At 33.2% G+C, this 22,411-nt stretch overlaps 3 protein-coding genes across 3 annotated transcripts; 2 read left to right on the forward strand and 1 right to left on the reverse strand.

Moving 5' to 3' along the window:
- Positions 1-513: 513 nt before the first annotated feature.
- Positions 514-2,419, forward strand: LOC144554143 (uncharacterized). The gene is made up of 3 exons (XM_078302397.1): positions 514-788; positions 1,730-2,026; positions 2,191-2,419. The coding sequence occupies exons 1-3, from the start codon at positions 652-654 to the stop codon at positions 2,258-2,260; spliced, it is 504 nt and encodes a 167-aa protein (XP_078158523.1). The 5' UTR covers positions 514-651; the 3' UTR covers positions 2,261-2,419.
- Positions 2,420-2,553: 134 nt separating this feature from the next.
- On the reverse strand, positions 2,554-10,571 carry LOC144554138 (calcium-transporting ATPase 1, plasma membrane-type-like). The gene is made up of 8 exons (XM_078302387.1): positions 10,269-10,571; positions 9,029-9,083; positions 7,896-8,692; positions 5,923-7,077; positions 5,230-5,388; positions 4,519-4,690; positions 3,592-3,890; positions 2,554-3,141 (listed from the first exon to the last, which is right to left on the reverse strand). The coding sequence occupies exons 1-8, from the start codon at positions 10,485-10,487 to the stop codon at positions 2,833-2,835; spliced, it is 3,165 nt and encodes a 1,054-aa protein (XP_078158513.1). The 5' UTR covers positions 10,488-10,571; the 3' UTR covers positions 2,554-2,832.
- Positions 10,572-18,386: 7,815 nt separating this feature from the next.
- On the forward strand, positions 18,387-20,493 carry LOC144554699 (protein ACCELERATED CELL DEATH 6-like). Its single transcript, XM_078303019.1, has 3 exons — positions 18,387-18,863; positions 19,054-19,592; positions 19,758-20,493. The coding sequence occupies exons 1-3, from the start codon at positions 18,401-18,403 to the stop codon at positions 20,349-20,351; spliced, it is 1,596 nt and encodes a 531-aa protein (XP_078159145.1). The 5' UTR covers positions 18,387-18,400; the 3' UTR covers positions 20,352-20,493.
- Positions 20,494-22,411: the final 1,918 nt, after the last annotated feature.

The following is a 22,411-nucleotide window of genomic DNA, read 5'->3' on the forward strand; positions in this document are numbered from 1 at the left end:
ATGCTAATTTCTCTTTTTGGAATCTGATATGTTATTGATGCAATCTAGACGAACGGAGATTACGGAAGCTACTCTCCTGCTGCATTTTCCCCTTGCAAGTTGCAATTAGCTAAGTTATTGTACCCGCGCTGTTCGGCCCAATAGAGTCATGGGCATATGCTGGGCTAATGGAAATAGCTAGAGCGGGCTGTTCGGCCCACCAAAACACCAAAACTATTTTGCTACTCTATTAGAAAAAAAAATTCAATTCAAATTACACGCAACTGCAGAGGCTAGTACTGAGGTCAGAACTGGTAGAAGCCATAAACCCTTTTTAACCTTTCTGACAAATCCGGATAACCTGAAGTAACACAAATTTTGAGTTTAGATCAACACCATTCGATCAGAATCCGGGCCAATCCGGCCTGAGATGGAATGCATGGGAACGCATTAATACGTGCCAAAGTAGATCGGACGGTCTGAATTCAAACTCAAAATTTGAGGTACCTTAGATTACATGAATTCTTCACCTTTCTCCAGTTCTCCCTCCGGACCTTGTTCAGACTTGCTAATCTGCGCCTTTCATTGAGTGCTTTTAAATCCAAGCTTGACAACAAAGGAACCAAAAGAAAAGAAAAGAAAAGAAAAGGGGCGAAACCGCGAAAATCTAAAATGATGTCTCTAGTAGAATACGATTCGTCAGATTCGGATGAAGAGGCGACAGAGAACAATCCGACCGGACAAGCTCCACCCTTCACCACCTCTCCGCCGCCAACGGCAGCGACTCCGCCTCTCCCCCAACCAGACGAGTAAGCACTCCAAGGCGATCTAAAATCATCCCTTTCTTGTTGAATTTTTTATTAAATTGAGGTCCAGTGAGAACATAATACAGCGGTCATAGAGGATTAATTGAGGTTGAATATAGCTCAGTTTGGCTTGATTTTGCAATAGAAAGTGCCATTAGTACAAAAGCATCATTGTGTTGTACTTGTTGAGTTCCTATATTGGAACTGCAATCCTTGGTTCCAATAATGGAAATCTGAGTCATTTGCTATGCTGTGCCTGAAACCTGAATTTGTGCTTTCAGATTTTTATGCATACTTGTCTATTCATTCAATAACAGGGATTTTGTAGTGATTCTTTATGACCAGGACATTAAAAAATGTTGTAAATTACTTTATAGGCTGGTTGTTTTCTGCAAATGACCCATAAATATAGGTCAAATATCGGGTGTTCTTTTGCAAATACGGATGCTTGATTGCTTTGGTTAATTTGGTTTTAACCGAACCATATTTCTTTTGCTTACAATGGTTCAGTTTTCTGGCTTATTTGGTTTGGTTTGATTTAAAAATATTAGTATTTCGGTGTTTGGGTTTCTGTTCGGATTTGACAATTGAAAGATAGAATTGCAATAAATTAAATAAACCGACATATTAGTAAATGTTACGTTAGAATAGCATTATAGCAATACTACTCATGTTAATAGTAATTAGTAAGTTAGTATTCATGTTTTGGCTTCTAAACTGAATTCTTCATACTCAGTGTAACCATATTTAAGTTTGGTTTACCTCATTTAGGTTTCAATTCAATTCAGTTTTTTTTAGATATTTTGATTGTAATTATGCAAACCGAAAAAAATTTGATTTGAACCAACCAGTAAACAGGGATTTGCAATTACTGAGTAAATGCAAATCTGATACCGAGCTTTAGGTTGAAGTCCTTGCTAATGTATCATGTATCACCTTCCCAGAAACCCTGTGCTGACATCGTCAGATACTGTAGCAGTTCCCTCATCAAGTACTGCACCAACTCGCTCATCAAATACTGTACCGACTTCAACCTTACCGTCACTCGACGAACTCCCTGATGCAGAGTTTCTACTTTCATCTCCTCAAAATGGATCTAGAAAAAGAGAATCCAGTGGAAATGGTGTGGTACCTTCACAACATAAATTCCCAAGAGGTGGGACCCAATCATCAGTAGCACCTTTGAGGAATATTCGTGCACCTTCAGCAGGGACGCTAGTCCCACCACAGCTGACTGGCAGGTTGATTCAATTTGTTCTGGGAATTCAAATGATTTCATGTGGAATTTGGTGCCTTTTTTCTTATATCATTTATTCACAAACAAATAGTTATATGTAAGCCAGATGTCTTGCAATCTCACATTTATATCTTATTAAGATGTTTTTCTTTATTTTTTGGTTGGCAGGAGCAATGTGGTCACAGAAGACGTAAACAAGCTATTTGTAAATAGGCATAGAAGTTCTGGTGGTTTGTAATTTTTTTCATCTCTTGATTTATCTCTATGTTAGAAACTTTTTAGTTCGTTTGATTTAGGAAGTCTGTAGAGTGGTTGAGAGTTGAGAAAAAAATAAGAAACTAGAAACCATAAGCTCTTTACCTCTATGCTCTGGAAATGCAAGCTTCCTTTGTTTAAAGTGCGAATGAGTTTCCTCTTTCAATTTTTAATTTACTTTTGAACTTGATTGAACGCAAATGATTTTAATATGTTCATGAATACAAAATCATATTAAAATCAATGCTAGACATCATGCAAGTCTATTTTGAAAGTTCCATAAATGAAAATGAAAGTAAATTGAAGATAATTGATATTGAAACTTTCCATTTAAAGAACAGTAATTCTTCAAGAAGACAGAAATTGTTTGCTAAAAGTTTGGGGCTACAACCAGCCATAGGATTAAACTAAAATCTCTATAAAAGAAACAAAACTGAAAGAAAATACAATTAATTGAGCCTCTAAAATCTAAGCCAAATTTACAACTGGTTTAGGAGAAATGTCTCCTACTAATCCATTTTAAAGTTACTGAGGCAATAATAAAAATATAGCTGGTTAAACTGAATCAGGACCAGAAGGAATTGGTTCGTATCCATCATGGCCTGATTCACCATTTCCGTCAGAAACAACCGGAATACACTTCAAGATTGCACCGGTGATTAAGCTTACAGATCCAATTAAAATACTATATAACCATAGGGGACTGCTTAACGGGACGGTATTTGCAAAATCCCCAAGAAATTCTATGAGAATTACTTGGAAAATCACTGTTGAAAGAATGATACCTAAGAAAATCCAGCTGTTGAACATCCCTTTGAAAATGTTAATCTTCTCTATTTCACGGCTGTTGATTTCGTTAAATACCTGTTGTATGGATGCATTAGAATGAAGAAATAGCTTAGGTACCTCTGTCAGAAACTGAGCCTAGTTAGAGACCGAATTTCAGTGCATTCATTTACTTACCAGCTGTATGTTGGTGCTTGAACTTAACTAACTAGCACGATTTGCATATGCACACTTAATTATATGCAGAATCAAAATCATAAAGGTTCTTTCTTTCTTTTTTTTTTAAGGTAACTTTTTGTTCTTTTGATCTTTTGCTTATTAAAGCAAACTTTTATTGCATTGCTGAGTAATATGAGAGGTTAACAATATTTTAAGAAAGCCAGAACTGGGAACCTAAATTGATCTATTCTTTTATGTTAACCTCATAATTTAACTTTGTATCTTAAAAAACATTGGATATGGTTTACCCCAAAAGAAAAGAAAAGTTAAAGTAGCAAACAAGGGTGTAATATGCAAATTATAATGTACCTGGCAAAAAACAAAACAGTTGAAGATAAATGTATTCAACGTTTGATCAGCATCTGAACCGTTTATTCCCAGAAGGTGCTTTCCTGTGATGATCAGAACGCCAAGCACAATGAGCTGATACATGCTCTGACCAATGATGTTGCGCCACATGGTCTTGGTGATAAAGTCGTCTAATTTCGAAACAGGTGGCCTTTTCATGAGTTCCTCATTTGGTGGTTCCGTTGCCAATGCCAGTGCGCCTAGTGTGTCCATGATAAGGTTGACCCAGAGCAACTGCACTATTGTGAGAGGAGCACTTCCTGTGATTTAGATAAATTTCCAGACAAGTGAGAAAAAAAATGAGATTCTGAGTGGCATTTTAGTGAAGAAAGTTCTCAAGTTGGTATCTTGATGATTAACTTTTTAATATGTTGAGTGATTTTTTTTTCTTTAAGTTTCCATGGAGAAAGTTCGTGAAATATCCATTATTTTTAGAGTGAGGCTATGGTAGTATGCATAGTGCATATTGGTTCAAAGTTCAAACAATCGATTTGAACCGTCCAACATAATCTTCTTATAAAAATGTACTTGCAAACTAAATTTTATATTTTTAATTTTTTTACTATTTTTTATGAAGGTAGAAAATCACTACTTTTGAATAGTCTAGAATCTTTAGATCAAGTGATTTTCTAGCTACCTATCTAAACGAATGTTAACATAATTCTAAAAAATGTACAATATGATGTGCAAGTACATTTTCATATGGTGATCATGTTGAACAATGCATATCGACTATTTGAACTTTGTAAATGGAGATATTGATCCAAAGTACAGACCATTGTTACACATAGTACATAGCCTCACTCTTATTTGTAATTAAAACTGATCTGTGAAATTTAGCTTATTGCAAAAATACAATAATAGGTATGGTGTAAGGATCTCCTGTACCTGTTATGGAAGCAGAGACAAAGTTAACCACAAGAGCTACTACATTTACTGTGAGCTGAAACTGCACAAATTTCTGGATGTTTATATAAACTGATCGACCCCATTTAGCGAGGTTTGTAATCGTTGTGAAATTGTCATCCATTATTATCACATCTGCATTCTCCTTTGCCACCTGCACATTTCATGCCATTTAATTGAATAGGACATTCCTAGAGTAGTAATTCGGGGGTGTCAACGGGTACGCAATGGGTTAGGTGGAAGCATTTTCATACGCTTACTTGTTATGTTAACGGAAATTTTTTTTTACCCTTACCCGTACCCAATAAGCTAAACTAATAAAAACCTCACCCATATCCGTCTTATTGAATACAGTACGGATTGGGTAAACAGATAAAAGGGTGCCATTGAATGGATATATATAAGCCATGAATAAAACTATATCATGCCATTCATCATCTCTATATAATTATAATTTTTATTTTAATAATTGCTGGATAGGATAACGAGCATGTAATAGTCTTTACTAGTACCCGATAAGTTAAAAGAAAAAAATATCTTATCCGTACTGGTCTTATCAAATACGGTACGGGTTGGGTAAATGGATAAAGGTGTCATTGACACCCCTAATAGTAATCTTGCGGTTAAATTTGATAACTGAATGAAGCTCCCAAGACAATGATAAAGTCACCGGTACATTAAGCTGGTACATACCTCTGTACCAGCAATGCCCATGGCAAGCCCTATGTCGGCCTCGTGCAATGCAGGTGCATCGTTTGTTCCATCACCAGTAACTGCCACAACTTGGTCATGCATTTTCCTCAGATTTGTCACTAGTGTGTGTTTATCCAGAGGCAAAGATCTTGCCATCACCTAAACATTTATTTTACAGAAAGAAAAAGAGTTAAAAAGTACTTGGAATTTATGTACCAAAATCCATTTCTATTACAATAAAATGAAACAACTGTGCTGTAAATTAGGTGTCACCAAACCTTAGCCAAATCTCCGTTTGATGTAAAACAAATACAAGGATAAATTGAACCAAATCTACTATTTTGTAAAGTATAATTATTTGCATTTTGACTTGTCCTATCCCTTACTTGGCTTGTGCTTAAAAGTGTGGTCAAATCTATGTTTGATGTATAACAAATACATAATTAAATTTAATCAAATGTACCAATTCTGTAGAGTATAATTTTTTGCATTTTGACTTGTTATTTCCCTTGCTTGGCTTGTACTTACAATTGCGGTCATTTGAGTTACATATTCCATTCTATAGAAGCAAATATTTTCTTGACAAAAACATAAGTAAAAATAAAAGAAAATATTGATATTTTTTGTTACTTTTACTAAAATAAAAGAAACAAAATAATGGGTACCAAAGAATTAAAGAATAAAATCATGAACCTGAATTTTGGGTATCAACTCCTTCATCTCCTCTGGACTTTTGTTACGAAACTCTGGTCCCTCTATTGCCAATCCATCTGTAAAAATACCACACTCCCTCGCAATTGCCTTTGCCGTGTTAATATTATCTCCTGTTACCATTCTCACCATAATTCCTGCTTCTTGGCATGTTTTTACCGCCTCTTTAACCCCTGGCCTTACCGGGTCTTTAATCCCGAATAGTGCTATAAATGTATACCCGTCATTGGGCATGTCAATCTCTTCTCCTTTAATATCATTATCATTTTCTAAACTGATATCTTTATAAGCAACACAAAGTGTCCTTAATGCATCACACGCAAAAGCATCAATTACCTCTGATATCATCTTTTTCTGTTCTTCAGTCATTTCTCCCGCATTTCCTTCATTGTCGATTATTTTATCACACATTTGTAAAACAATTTCAGACGCACCTTTGCAAAACGCACGTGCCTGCCCGTCCGGTAAAGAAATTATAGTTGACATTTTCTTTTTATCCGAATTGAATGGCTCGACCTTTAGTTTCTTACATTCATTTGCTTCGATTTGAAAAGATTTCTCCAATTCCATTGCAAATTCTAACAGTGCAGTTTCAGTTGGAGTACCCATTACACAGTGTGTGCCATTTTTGTTTCTCACCACTTCTGATGCGGAATTTTCAATAATACCCTCATAAAGTATATTAAATACATTATCTGAAACTGCTTCCTTCAAACTTTTCAATACATCTTTGCTTTGTACCGACTTGTTGATTTCGCACAACCACAGTTTATCTACTACCATATGGTTTGTTGTCAAAGTACCAGTTTTGTCGGTACAAATGCAACTTACGGACCCCATTGTTTCACATGCCGCTAAATGTCTGACAAGGGCCTTTTCTTCCATTAATCTTTGCATGGCAAATGCAAGACTCAGTGTAACTGCTAGTGGTAGCCCCTCTGGTACCGCTACCACAACTATTGTTACCGCAATAGCAAAAAAATCCAAAATGGTTATGGCATCATTAATAGACCAGTGGGTTAGACTCGAGTGCATCGCTTTGCTGGCTATGAAGCGTCCCATCAACACTATAAATGTCACGATTGCGAAAACCAACCCAATCTTTCCTATAATTGTAGCCACACCATTCAATTTGACCTACACAGGATGGAGTTAGTTACAGGGTATTTTTAATCTGGGTAGAAATAGAAAATTGACAAGAATTATAAAGAAAAATAAATGGGGCAAGTATTTTGATACTGATAAAATAACAGGTTTGGACATCTAAATGGTACAGCTAGGCAAAATTTATGATGGGTTCTTAGTTTATGAATTTGTTTAAATAATATATACTGAAGTATGGTTGTAACTGTTTATTTTTTTATTTTTATTTTTTGTGTGTAATCCTTTGAGATTGTATTGCTAACTAAAATGGGTGAGACTACAGTACTATGCATAGCGCACATCGGTCCGTGCTATGGACCCTTATCTCCATTTTCAAAGTTCAAACAATCGATCTAAATTGTTGAATTTTATATTTTTTAGAATCTTATCACAATATTTTTAGATATGTAGAAAATCGATTGATCTAGAGATTCTGGACCATTTGAAAGTAGTGATTTTCTAAATATCTAAAAAATAGTTTACAAATTGTAAAAAATGTAAAATTTGGCCTCCCAAGTATATTTTTGTATGAAGATTATGTTGAGCGGTTCGGATTGACTATTTCAACTTTGAAAATGAAAATATGATCCATAGTGCGGACCGATGTGTGCTATGCATAGTACCATAGCTTCACTCAACTAAATCATGAAACACTCTCCTTTTCTTTAAAACCTTGATACAATTTTTTTAACCATAGTTCATTTTCTATACCGATATGCACGTGTCTGTGAATCAGATATGCATTCAACTAGGACTTGAGATTTAGTGTAATTATACTAAATTAGAACTTGAAATTTTCAACTATATTTCACCTGAAGTGGCGTCTCATCCTCCTCATCACTGCTAAGTGCCTCCATAATGTTTCCCCATTCAGTTCTCATGCCAACTGCTGTGACAAGCATCTTACCAGACCCATCTTGCACTTTAGTCCCTCCAAGCAAGAAAGGGTTCTTTTCGCAAATAGGCACTGGTTCACTTTCTCCTGACAGGCTAGACTCATCAATTACTAAACTATAACCTGATATAAGCAACCCATCGGCCGGCACCTGATCTCCAATTGACAAGTGCACTACATCTCCTACTACCAGTTCATATATCGACACCTTTTGCCGGCATCCATCCCGATTCACTTGCATTGATATCCTTTTCTTTTCTTTATCCAAATCTCTGAATTGCAATGATTGCTTATAATCACTTACTGCAGTTATAGTTACAACCAAAAAAATCGTCAAAATGATGCCGATTCCATCATTACAACCTTTCGGGAATCCTTCTTTCGCAAAACCGACTGTTACAGAGACCACAGCACAAATTATAAGAATTACCAGGGTTAGATCTTGAAATGCGTCCCAGAGAAATTGCCAGAAACTTCTCTGGGGCTTCTCTGCATATTGGTTTCGGCCAAAGATGGCTTGCCGAATCTCAACTTCGCTTGTTTTGATGCCATTTTGTAGGTTAACCCCTAGTTTATGTGAAATCCCTGAGATACCCCCATGCTTTGTCAGGCTGTCGATCTTGTGGTCCCGTGAAACTGAGGAAATTTCTTCTGGGCAGATTTGAAAACCAGCACTGATGACATCATCACTTAGGTGGTATTTCGGTTTACCAGCTGTTGAATTTTATACTTAAAAGTGTCAAATTTGAAATTTAATTTGTCAAAATTAATGAGGAACTCGATATCAAAGTTACAGTAAAAGATAAATATGAGATCTCACTATGGCAAGTATAATGCTGATAATATACATATATACATGTTTTCTCTATTTATACATGGTTAAAAAATGCAGCCAATAATAGAATTCAATTTCAGGAGGTACCAAAATTTGATTTCTGACCAGTATCTGTAAACTGCAAATAAGTAAAAATATTCTGATTTATGACCAGGGTGAGTAAAAGGGACTTTTTTTTTTCCTCTCTTTTTAGTTTGAAAAAGGAAAACCTTTACCATCAATAAATGTCAGAGCTGCGGCCTTCGTTAAAATTGCGACTCGAAGTTTTTCCTGCATGGGTAGAAATAATTTTAATTATGTATCTAAAAGAAAATAGGAGAAGAGGTATAAATTGAGAAAATTTTTCAGGACATAATTGCTAACTGTCATCAAGAGGGTACCCTGCGGTTTTCGGATTTACTGCGATAACTATCAGTTTAATTTTTTATTACTATGCTTTTATTATCACAGAAAATCTGAAAACTACGATCGTTATTTTCACGTGACTCACTTTATACTTTACCAAATGTTTAATACATGAGTTCTTCAATCAAGATAAATAAAGAGAGAAATAAATTGAACGGATGAATATAAATTAATATGTCATAGAAAATTTTAAAACTTTACACTTTCTATGTTATACAAAACATATGGTTGATTATGATACTTGATACTTCATATATAAGTTCAAAGTTTTATAGTTGTATACTTGAAAACAAATTATGAGTTGATATTTAACCACTGGAGGGTTAATGCTTGATTATTGAGGTTAACACTTTGAAAGTTAAGGGTTAATGTTTTCTCTTTTATTTTCCCTATATATTTTTTAAATAGCTGGCGAGTTTGGGCAAGCCCAGTAATTTTCTAAAATAAATCCCTTTTTTTTGTTTATTTTGTAAGGTATGATCAGAGTCTCAAAACAAAGCAAAGGCACCCAGTACCAACGATTGAAATCCAAACAGGTAAAATTAATCTGAATTTATGTCTTTTTTTTACACTCTTCTTTCTCTCCTGATAAAAGCATTCTTACATATATGGTGAGTCAAATCCAAGTCATTGTTGCCTTTCTGAAACTATATATATATATAATATATTTTTTTTTTTGGGTTTAGTATACTATTTTATCCACAGGTTAGTACTATATCTTTATACCTTACTTTGATAACTAAACACATTATATTAATTTTGTCGCATATGTAGATACATACATTAGAAACTAAACTTTTGAAAAAAGCAAAAGATAACATACCGAGATGGACCCAAACTTTTAAATTATGAGAGTCAAAAGTCATTCATATAAATTTTTCATATGAAATATGAGAGTCAATTTTACTATAACCATAATATTTTACTCTAAACTACATAAAAAATAATACACGGACACACAAATTTTGAAAAAGAAAAATAAATGGAAGTCAATTGATCTCATTCATATACTCTAAATCCATCTCTGGAGATATACATGCATGAATATACCTGGGTCTCACGGCGCCTAGACTTGACGCGGGTGAGCTTGGCCTGGGTGGTGGAGCGTTGGTCGAGGTCGGGAATGTTACGGAAGCGACGACGTCGGTTTTTTACAATAGCACCTACAGCCTCCCTCCATCGCCGTTGCGCCTCCTCCGGGGGGTTCTTCCCCACCACCTCGAAGTCCTTCATGATCAACCCCGACTTCCTCCGGATGAACTCCGCCATTTTTATGTTATAATTTTGAGCAATTTTCTTGTCTAATTTTTAAAGATATTTTGATTTATAGGCAGGATGATAGTTGCTAGCTAGATTCTAGGCGGAGAACAAGGTGTGTCATTTTATTTGGCCAAATTTAGCAGAGGATATTGTTGCACATGCATGCATGAGCAATGTTTTTCTTTTCTTTTGTTAATTTTTTTCGTTGATTTGAAGTGCATTCATTGCTTTTTAACAGAAATCTCTGCTGAAGTTTTATTTAGGATTGTAATAAATTATTTTTGACAATGAATTTAAACAAGGATCCAATGATATAGTTATTAATTAATTCAATAATTATAGTAATGACCGTTACTAAATTCTAATTTTGAAATTCAAAATTATGGATGAGATAAACAACATGTAAATAATAAGCACAATTAAAAATGATGAAATTAGATGTATATTTACTTTAAATAAAACAATTTTGATGGAATACCAAATGATATTTGTAAAAAAATAATAATTAAAATCTATTTACATCACCAGTTAATAAAAATTACGACCATTATTAGCCACCAAAATATTTTGACCTATGTGATGATAGTATTAATTCAGGCAATGCAATCTTAATTTGCAACTCTTTGGTTTAAAATATAATATTGTCTTTTTTGAAAGATTCTTGATAAAAAAAAGATAATATTGTCAGGGGCCATTTTGTTCCCTGGCCTTGTAAAAACACACACATTATGGTCAACATAGCCATTAAACCCATCACTGCTGGAGCATCCCTTTAATTGTTATTATAAGGAAAAAAATTTGCTGAAATAAGAAAGGAAATCTGGGTAGATTTCCAAAAAATAAAATAAAAATCCAATCCTGTAAAATATCCCTTTAATTGTTATTATATTAACTATTAGAGCGTCTATTTCACATATTTTTTAAGTTATATGTAATTCGTTGAATTATTCACCAGAATTGGACCAATTCAATTCCGCTTCAATATTTATCAAAAATATTATTTCTGAAAGTTCAAGAAAAGTGATGTTATATTTTTTTTAAATAATTTATTTTATATGTTATTTATAAAAAAAATCTGTAACTTATTTCCGGATACCATTCTGTCATTGGGTTAGATCCACATCTGAAAAAGAAAAATAGCTTGATGCACAAACACACACACATAATGCAGATAGAGGAAGAAAATAATTTCTTCTATCTATTGCTTTTTTTTGTACTATTTTTTTATTTTAACAAATAATTTGAGTTGTTGAATACTTGAATGTGATCTAAGTATTGAAATTTTATTAAAAAAAAATGTACTTTTGAGATTCTTTTTGTTAGTTTTTAGATTAGAAAAAAAAAAACCATCCATGTTGACATTTCATCATTTTGTAGATCGAGGGATTTTCTTACTGTCTTAAAAATAGTAAAAAAGAAATATTGAAAAGAGAGATAAAGGTTACCTCAACCAACTATATAATATCTGCAAAAAATCACTTGTGAGTTCGGCTAGTATGATATTGGTGTTATATGACTAATTCAAATCGATTGGATAGACTTCAAATGACTAATTCAAACTGTTCAAACCGATTTACTTTATGAGTGATGCGTTTACATGCATTTTTTTAAAATATTTTTTAGTTATTTTAGTATCAAATCAAGCGGTAAAAAATATTAAAAAATGAATGTATTAAAAGTAACTTAAAAGCTCGCACATTTAACTGCTTGACTTGATACTAAATAAATTAAAAAAAATTATAAATTTTGTATGTAACACACAACTAATGAAATAGATGGGTTTGAACGGTTTGGATTCATCTTTTGAAGTTGAATCGATATGTTTTGAAGTTTGTATTATATAGACTGAAATGACACTAATGTCATACTAGCCAGACTCATCACTCATTTGTGTTTTAAAAGACTACTTTAGGGCAGAAAGCATTAACACTTTCTTTGATGGATATGTCAATTCAGTTAACTACTTTATAAATAAAATTTTATCATTGAATTTTTATTTGAAAATTTAATAATATTTGAACTAAATACAAAAATCTGAGAAACAAATTGGGCCGCTCTTGACTAAAACACGGAATATCATACCGCAATGCCACAAATAATCCTGTGTGTGCAAGGTGTTCGACGAAATGCCATGCAGAGTGTTTGGCCAGCTTAGTAAGAACATAAATCTCATTTAATTTGTAGTTTCCTTTCCTTGGTTCTGAATCAAAACCTCACCTGAAGTCTTATTTTATCGCCCATTTCTGAATCTAATTGTGATATCCCTTATAGAGAATAGCACAAGAAATTACTGAATTTAAGTGAAAAATGAAAATACTGGTAAATTTTGGGTAAACTTCTAATAAGACAGATACAACTCCATTGTTCTCATACACGATACATAAAACTTAGAAAAAGAAGATAGAGCTTTATATATCCCCATCCTAGCTGGAATTACAATAAATTAAGATAAATGGCAAAAGCCTGAGAGAACGATTTCTTCAGTCCTTCAGACTTTGTCTCCTACTCTAATCTTTCCTATCAAGTATCCCCTTCTCCATTACCTCGATTCAGCTGAGGTAAACGATCTCTAATTCATCCTCTGGTGACATGGATGCCACTTACCATATCATAACGATACCATTCTGGCTAATGAATACCAGAAATAATACATTTGTAAATTTGAATTACACATTTTTGAAAAAACTGAATTCAGGTTGAGAAAACCAGCAAGATAAGAAGTTGCATGCATAGTGCACAGGGATTTACATAGCGGGTGCAGATACAAAAATGACCGGGTCTGAGTCTGTGTCAAGCTTGAAGAAATGGTTCATACCAGACTCTCATGCATTCAATACCTCCCAGCACACAGCAAAGGAATAAAATTAATAATTATAATTAGATTTGATGGATTTCTCTCCTTGTCCCCAAGTTCAAGTGAATCCTTTATCCCGGAAATTGCCAGTATTCCCGATCAACTTCTTTTCTTGAGGGTAAGCAATTGCCATCATCACATTTTTTATTGATTAGGAAAAGTTATTTACAGCAGATCCTAAACATTACATAGACAAATTATAAAACTACAAATAATTATGTACATTCCTGATAAGGTACGCTATGATGCTATGCACATATACCTTACTCTACCAGTACTTATCTAGTGCACTAGCTCTGAGTCAGCAGTATTCCCGATCAACTTCAATTCCAATTCCAATTCCAATTCCAATTCCAATTCCAATTCCAATTCCAATTCCAATTCCAATTCCAATTCCAATTTGAATTCTTGTCGGGGTTGGTGTTTGCATTGGTGTAAAAGTAAAACCCGAGAAGTTCCAATTGTGTATGATTGTTTTGCGATAAAAACCAGTGCTGTATTTGGAGAAACAATTCACAGACACTTTCATACAGACTGCACATAGCCACGGTTTTGCAACCGTGTACAAACTCAGTTTTTGACCGTGTATAAATAAAGAAATATGTAATAGTGATTGTAGAATGAAATATGTAGTTTTGTACTTGAGAGAATTATACGTAGTTTTTTAAGAGTTGCATTGCACTTTATTAGGCACATTGATTACACACATCTCTTTGAAATGAGGACTAGAGAGAAACGTGATACATGAGGTCAGGGGTAGAGTAAGACTTTTTGATTATGGAGATCAATCATATAAAATTTTTATGCTATGAATGGAGGTCAGTTTGTAGTATTCGTACTATTTTACTCTAGATTATAAAGAAAACTATGTATAAATGTAAAAAAATTTGAAAAAATTGGGGGCAAATTGAACTCCATTGGCTCTTACTCCCTCCGTGTCTGCATGAGTTATCTGATCTAGATAAATCTGCGATAAAAACAAAATCATAAGGATATAACTATATATAAATAGAGTAGAACTAGGGTGCTCTTAAGCTCACCAAAGTTTTGGTGAGCTTAACTCTAAAACTCATCAAATCAATTTTAAATGACGAATCCGAACTGTTGAAACCTGCCTACCTTACGTGTAATGCATCTACATGTGAAGTTTTTAAACATTCGAATTAATTTAGTATAAAGTCAAGAGGTAAAAAAACGTTCAAAAAATGAATGCACTAAAATTAATTTATTAACCTTCTAATTTTGACCGCTTGACTTTATACTAAATTAATTCGAATGTTTAAAAATTTCACATGTAGATGCATCACACATAAGGTAGGCGGGTTTCAACGGTTCGGATTCGTCATTTGAAATCAATTTTATAAGTTTTAGAGTTAAGCTTACCAAAACTTTGGTGAGCTTAAGAGCACCCTAGTTCTACTCATATAAATAATATGACATGATTATAAAGTTTGGAAGTTGAATTATTTTTATGTATTATAGATTAATTAGGTGGAAGAAGGTATATTTTTATGTATTATAGATTAAGTAGACTAAATAAATCAATATATGGATTGAAGCAATTTCTAAGAACATGGTATGACAAATTTAGTTTTTATTTAATTTCTTGCAATTTCAAAGTGCTGACCATTCCCTATTTATCAATTGTGATGGAATCAATACAACCCTAATTCTAATGTATGTAAATGACATTATAGTTACCGAATAATTTAGAGCATATCCAAAAAATCAAAAGACAACTAAAAGAAAAATTTGACATAAAAGATTTAGGATACCTTAAATACTTTTTAAGAATATAAGTTTTTTCAAATAACGGGTTTTTTTATCTCACAAAAAAAAATATACACTTGATTTATTAAAAGAAACCGATAAACTAGAATGTAAACTGACCTCTACCGCAATTGATAATAAGTGTACATTAAATAGTGAAGATGGTGAATCTATAAAAGACATGGACCAATTCTAAAGACATGTAGGAAAATTGATCTACCTAACGGTTACCCGGCTAGATATATCTCTTTCCGTAAGTCAAATTAGAAAGTTCATGCACTCACCTAAAACACCACATTTAGAGGCTATAAATAGAATTTTGAGATATTTAAAAGAGAATCCCGTAAATGGCATTTTAATGAAAAATAATAATTCTAACAATATATGTGGCTAATCCGATACAGATTAGGCTGTAAGTTTCGATAGAAAATTGACAACCGGCTTTTATACATTTATAGGTGGAAATTTAGTCACATGAAAAAGTAAGAAACAAAATATTGTGGCACATTTAAGTGCCAAAGCAGAGTATTCTGTCATGGCATCAACCGCAAGCAAATTAACTTAGATTAAGCAACTCTTATCAGATATGTGATTTAAAACTCAAGGACCTATGAATTTGCGATAACAACTTGACACGACACATAACATCAAATTCCGTGTTTCATGAGCGAACGAAATACATAGAAGTAGATTGACACTTCATTAGAGAGAAAGTTCAAGCAAAAGAAATAGAAACACCATATGTTAAAAGTCAAGATCAACTTGTGGATATCACCAAACTTGAACCCGAATCCATTTGAGATAATTACTAGCAATTTAGGACTGTATGATATATACATTCATAACTTGAGAGGGAGTGTTAAAATATAGACCTCATTATTTAGTTAATATAGAAATAGAAATTTGATTATTTACAAATATCGAAATATAACGGTAATGTGTACTGTCATTACTAAAATAGAAAATAATACCAACAGTTAGTTTTAAGCCTTCGAGTTATAAAAAAAATCTTGTAATAAAAATTCTACACATTCTCAATATATTCTCTCTTTACAAATTGTTATCTTACTGTCTCCTAAATTCAACAAAATTAATAAGGGCTGGCAACTTCCGGGAAGTTGCTCATAAAAAGAAATAGGGGAGTGCTATACAGAGGGCAACATTTGAAATTTTGAGAGCTAAGAAAAAATTTCTTTCTAAATACCAATTTTGTCCCTTAGCTTTTCTCTCTCATCTTAATTAATAAAAGAAGTAAATAAAGAAAAAGAAAGTTACTTCTATTAGAAAAATCAGCCCCATAGATCCTTCTCTTCTGTCAAAAAACTCACACCCCAAAAATCCTTTCCTTCCATGATTTTAAATCCTTAATAATCCTTCTTCCCATGATTCCCTTTCTCCTTCAACTTTTTTTTTAAATTCGAAATTGTTGTTTAGCGTGTACAAAAATTAGAATGAATCACACAATATCAATCGGAGAGGAATATCAAACTTGTTTCAATACAAAAATTGCTTCTCAACACAATATCAATATCAAATCGGAGAGGAATATCAATACAAAAATTAGAAATGAATCCACGAATTTAATATGAAATCAAATCTGTTTATTTAGAGAGAAACTGTTGAATTAAAAATGAGTTGTTATTCACGAATTCTCTCTAAAAAAAACAGATTCAGTGCAACCTGATAATTACTTCTCGTCAGGTTGCCAATCTAACAGATTGACCTAACATCTTAAAAAAGTTGAGGCAGCAAAATAAGATCAATTAAAAAATAAAAAGAATCAAGTTTGGAGGCATCTATGATTGATTAGCATTTTATGTTATAATTTGATTATTACGGTTTCAAGTATCAAAATGATTTATGTAAATATCACGATGAGAACAAAGAACATAGAATTTTGGAAGTACTACAAATGTTGCATATTAGCAAAAAAAATGTTTTATATTAGTAAAGCCCCAATTTGATTACAAAGATTTATTTTCGTGAGATTGTAATTTTGGTAAAATTTTTTTATCAACTATTATGGCTAAATAACCAGATGTTTGTTGGGGAGTACCAACTGGTGCAATAGTAATGGTCACAGTACCAACTGGTACAATAATTTTAGAAAACGTTAATGCTACTTATTTACTAAATAGTTATGTATTTTTTAAGTTCGATTGAAATAATATTTATAATATTATAATCCAATTTTATATTTTCAAAATATGCAATATACAGTTTTTTTTTAGAAGGGCATTAGTACAAAAAAATGCCAAGAATAATATATAGTTTCTTCGACTAAGGATAAAGAAAGTTATCCATGTGATGAAATTATGTATTTACTAAGCGTTCATTTTAAAGAAGAATAGAGGAAATGTAAAATTTTAAATAAGTTAGACTAAGGTATACTTTTTGCTTTTGTGGTAAACAGATTGTTGTAATTGAATTTTGTTGTACTAGTTATAATTGGGCATATAAAGAGAGAGAGATGTTTGTTACCAAAATTAACTTTTTTTTAGTGGAGTAAATTTTTTTGTTATTTTTTTCCTTAATAGATTTGTATATTAATTGTGAAGATAAGAGAGAGCAGAAGGACAAAATCGGTATTTAGATTGAAAAAATTCTCTCAGCTCTCAAAATTTCAAATGTTGCCCTCAGTATAGGACTCCCCAAAGAAATAAGAGTCGAGACGTTGATGTCTCACCCAACATCAACGAAATTAATAAAGGTGGCAACTTCCGGGAAGTTACTCATAAAAGGAAATAAGAGTCTAGACGTTGATGTCCCACCCAACATCACTCAATTACAAAACAAAAAAATAATTTAGTGATTAGATAACTGTCCAGGCTAGAATGTGAACGGATTAGAAAAATGTCAAATTAGGGAATAATTAAAAAAAAAATTAGCTCAGGAAGGAACAATAACAATATGAAAAATTGTTATTTTCGTGTCGTCCATGTGTTAGTGAGTAGATAATTGATGACCAGTATGATTGCCTCCTAATTAATTAATCAAATAAGGTGGAAAGTGGTTACCATCACTAAATTACACCGTGATGGATGGAGGCCAGGTCATTGTTATATAGTTGTATAGGCGAAAGAGAAGGGACCTAAGCAAGCAAGAATTAAAATTAAATCTAACATCAGCTAAGCTTAGTTTGCCCCGTCTGCCCAGCTGATATATCATGATGGATCGACAGCTCCTCAAGGCATGCGACAAAGGTGATCTCAGCCTCTGCAATGACTTGATTCTCACCAATCCTGATGTCCTTCTCTCTACCACTCCTCACTCCAACAACTGCCTTCATATAGCTGCCATGCTCGGCCATGACGAGTTTGCAAAGGAGGTCTGGTCCAGAGCCCCTTCCCTCTTCTCTGGCACCAACATTGATGGTGAGACCCCACTGATAGCTGCTCTGATGGCGGCTAATCTTTCGTTGGCTTCTGAAATCATCACTGCTGCAACAAAATATATGAAACATGATGATTTGGAGGAAGGGAGGCCGTTGAACTGCATGCTCTTGAAGGTTGATAGGCGCAAAGAAAACGCGTTGCATCATGCAATGCGGAATGGTTTTGAAAATTTGGCACTGCAGCTCTTGGACATAGAGCCACAACTGTCCAAGCAAGTTATCAACAATAATGAGTCACCGATGTACATGGCAGTCCGTAGAGGATATTCTAAAGTTGTAGAGCGATTGCTAGAAATCCCATTTTCTGCAGATTCTGGCCCACATGATGAATCAGCTCTACATGCTGCAGTGAAATTCGGCCACACAGGTTCATTACTTATAAGCCCAATTCTGTGCAATTTCTTTTTCATACTAATTAATTAGAGATTTTTTATACAATTGTACCAAGTACCAACTATTGTAGTTAAGTCCTTGTGCACTTCATTTGAGAAAAATATTATTTTGCCTTCTGAACCAACTCAATTTGACTCTAAATTTATCGTGTCATGTACTTTCAGGTATAGCTAAACAACTTTTGGAACAACGACCCCGACTAGCATATCATAAAGACACAAATGGAAACAATCCGCTGCAAAGAGCTGTACTTGCAAACAATCTCGAGCTGGTGAAGATCTTCTTAGAATACGATCATAATTTGGCATATATTAAGTATGAAGACACAGAAGTTACTCCATTTAGTTTAGCAGCGCAAAATGGCTATGTGTCGATTGCAAAAGAGATAATGAGCACTTGCCCGGACTCTGTTTATACTCCCGACAAAGATGGAAATAATGCACTTCATCATGCTATTTTATATTCTGAGAATCCGGATTTAATCAACTACATACTCAAAACACCCCAGCTTCATAGGCTTATTAACCAAGCCGACAACATTGGTGACCTTCCCCTGCATGATGCTGCTCGCAAGTGTGACCCGAAGCTCCTTCGTTCTTTGTTATCCCATCCAGGACAGGATTATACTGCTGTTAATGTTCACAATAATGATGCAGTTAGCATAGTTTATGGAAAGACCGCCCTATGGAAGACTTTGAATTGGGTAAGTTAATTAATTTACATTGTTCTTACCCACAATGTACACTTGCTTAAATTCAATACTAAATTTTTACATCTCCTTAGTTCCAATTTATGTATCTAGTGTTTTTCTATACAAGGTCAACAAAAATCATGCATATATTTTATTATTTATTTTTTGTTGTCACAGAATGAGTCGTTCACATTGTTGTTAAATGTAATTCCCTCCATATGGAAAGTCAGAATACAAGATACTGCAAAACAGACAATCAAGAAGCAAGCAATTCAGGAGGTCAAGGCACTTACAACAAAGTATACTTCCAACACATCTCTGGTCGCTGCCCTACTCGCTACTATCACTTTTGCTGCTGCTTTTACATTGCCAGGAGGATTCAGTTCTGATGTCACCGATGCTGGACTACCCATTTTTGTAAGGAAAGCAGTTTTCCAAGTGTTTCTCATCTCTGACACTATAGCCATGTGTTCTTCCCTTTCTGTTGCATTTCTCTGCATTTTTGCGACATGGGAGGACTTCGATTACCTGCTGAATTACAGGAAAACAACAAGGGCGCTAATGTGGTGTGCTTACGTGGCTACCATAGTTGCGTTCGGTACCGGTTTGTTCACGGTGCTGGCGCCCAACAACTTGCCGCTTGCAATTATCATACTGGTACTCTGCACCATCCTTCCACTACTCTCCAAGATCATTGGTGAATGGCCCCTATTAATGCTTCGCTACAGAGTTCATGGTCTTTTTCAAAAAGACCTCCTTCCAAATATTTGAAAAGGTAGCAAAAAGTGATATCATAGGTTCAAAAGACCGTGAGGGTAAATTTTGCATCGAGGCATATTTATTGCTTTTTGCTTCTAGCAAAAATTATATCATAATTGTTCAAAAGACCATGAGGGTAGCAAAATGTTGAAAAAGTAGAAAAAAGTGATATCATAATTAAAATAAATTATAAAGAGCAAAATTTAATGGTAGGGAGACCGGGATGGTATTCAGAAGTAAACTAAGTAATTAAAATGATAAATTGTTCCAGCACCTATAATTGGTAATGCAATTTGTCCCTGTGATGGTAAAGCTTTATCTGAGTTACTGATTGTACCAGTCGGTATCTGTACAGAGGTGCTTGTTGGGGTATCACTTATCACCAATAAGTAAACAAGATAACCTACCCTTTCAGTAGAGAAAAGATCCATCAAATGTGAAGAACGCTCTTGTTCTACAGAAATTATTTAAAAAAAAAAAAAAATCCTTAACACACAACAACAAAAATAATTTATGTATTCTTTTTTTTCTGGGGACAATTTATAAATAATTAGTTTTTATTTTTCTTGAAAGGCATAAATGAAAACCTTCCAAATAATCCGTTTGCTTGCTCTTGTAAGCTTGGAAAAGACAATTAGAAAAGTTCCCCTTTGCATCATTTACAGATGGGCCCTCCAATTTTTCAAGAGAGAGAGAGAAATTTGTAATAATCTCTTGGATTTGAATGCTAGTTTCGTTGGAGCTCGACTGGTTTAATTGCAGCTTTGATATTAAAAATAAATTGCAGGTAAATATACATGCCTTGTTCTTCTTGAAGTGAGAAGCAAAACTAAGAGCTAGGCTAAATTAAGACGGTGTCGAGTTTTCAACGATATTATCAAACCAGAAACAATAAATATAAAAAATAAATGTAGTAAAATGTCAAATGTAATATGTCCATTATATTATTAAGCACGTTGGGTGTCCGATCTGCCAATGGCTACAATTGAAAGATCAAATTTTAGATTTAATCTCAGTCCTCTAATTACATAATCTATCTTCTTTTGATTAAATGCATTTAAATAATGTGTAGAAGTTTAAATTTAACTAAAAACATTTTTTTTTTTTTGAAAATCTTCGTAGAAGCTACGAAGTCATGAGGGGGAATCAAACTCTCAACCTTTGAATACAACAACTTTAGGACTTTTTTTAGCCAACCGTACTACCTCCCCTTTCTCAAATTTAACTAAAAACATACTCGCTACACAATGCATTACAATTAAAATTAAATAAAATATGAAATTTAGCGATATAATATATTTCTTTATTTCATTCATTCCTTATTTCTCCCTTTCTAATTTAGTGATGTAATTAAGTTTTCTTATTTCTTTCATTCCTTATTTCTTTCATTCCTTATTTCTCTTTTATGTTTTTATAACTACTATCATGAGAAATCTAGAAATATTATCAATTTTGTTTTTATACAGATCTATACTCAATTAATATTATATTATATTTATTTTTATACTGATAAATTCGATACAATAAACACAAAGATGCCGGACAATATAAGTTAATGTTCCACACAATAATAAAAATAAAGCCCGTTAATATTTAGCACAAATATGCTTGACTGTTTGGTACAATAGGCATAGTCTTGCACAATAATAATGAAATATAGCCCGTTAATATTTAGTATTTTGATACTTGACAAGCAAATTTAGTTAAGTTTATTTCACCAAAGATGGTTGACAATCTAAGTTTTAGATAAACTTTAAAAAAAATATTATTTATCATTTCAATAAAGATGTATGTTTAAAAAATAAAATTTAGTATTAATAAATTTATAGAATGATGTAAAGTTTATCATTTTAATTTTAATAAACGTACTGCAGTTCCTGCTTTGCAAAAAATTGAAAAAACCTATACCAATTGTCAAACATGCTTTTCATTGATTTCTTCTTTTTAATATCCATGAATATTTTTAAATAAATATTTTTTCATTGATTTTTTTTTATGAAAATTTGTTATTTTGTATGAGAATTTAATTTTGTTATCTTATAATATATTCCGTTGCAACGCACGGGTACAAT

Source organism: Carex rostrata, chromosome 5 (assembly GCF_964058835.1).
Source record: "Carex rostrata chromosome 5, lpCarRost1.2, whole genome shotgun sequence".
Classification (NCBI taxonomy): domain Eukaryota; kingdom Viridiplantae; phylum Streptophyta; class Magnoliopsida; order Poales; family Cyperaceae; genus Carex; species Carex rostrata.

Bases quoted from the DNA above. Each gene is read 5' to 3' on its own strand.
- LOC144554138 (XM_078302387.1), bottom strand. From the start codon at position 10,487: ATGGCGGAGTTCATCCGGAGGAAGTCGGGGTTGATCATGAAGGACTTC. The intron at 7,078-7,895 runs GTGAAATATAGT...CATCCTGTGTAG, and splicing joins AGGATGAGACGCCACTTCAG to GTCAAATTGAATGGTGTGGC. The intron at 5,389-5,922 runs GTTCATGATTTT...ATAAATGTTTAG, and splicing joins AGTTGATACCCAAAATTCAG to GTGATGGCAAGATCTTTGCC.
- LOC144554143 (XM_078302397.1), top strand. From the start codon at position 652: ATGATGTCTCTAGTAGAATACGATTCGTCAGATTCGGATGAAGAGGCG. The intron at 789-1,729 runs GTAAGCACTCCA...TCACCTTCCCAG, and splicing joins CCTCTCCCCCAACCAGACGA to AAACCCTGTGCTGACATCGT. The intron at 2,027-2,190 runs GTTGATTCAATT...TTTGGTTGGCAG, and splicing joins CCACCACAGCTGACTGGCAG to GAGCAATGTGGTCACAGAAG.
- LOC144554699 (XM_078303019.1), top strand. From the start codon at position 18,401: ATGCTCGGCCATGACGAGTTTGCAAAGGAGGTCTGGTCCAGAGCCCCT. The intron at 18,864-19,053 runs GTTCATTACTTA...ATGTACTTTCAG, and splicing joins AGTGAAATTCGGCCACACAG to GTATAGCTAAACAACTTTTG. The intron at 19,593-19,757 runs GTAAGTTAATTA...TTGTTGTCACAG, and splicing joins TATGGAAGACTTTGAATTGG to AATGAGTCGTTCACATTGTT.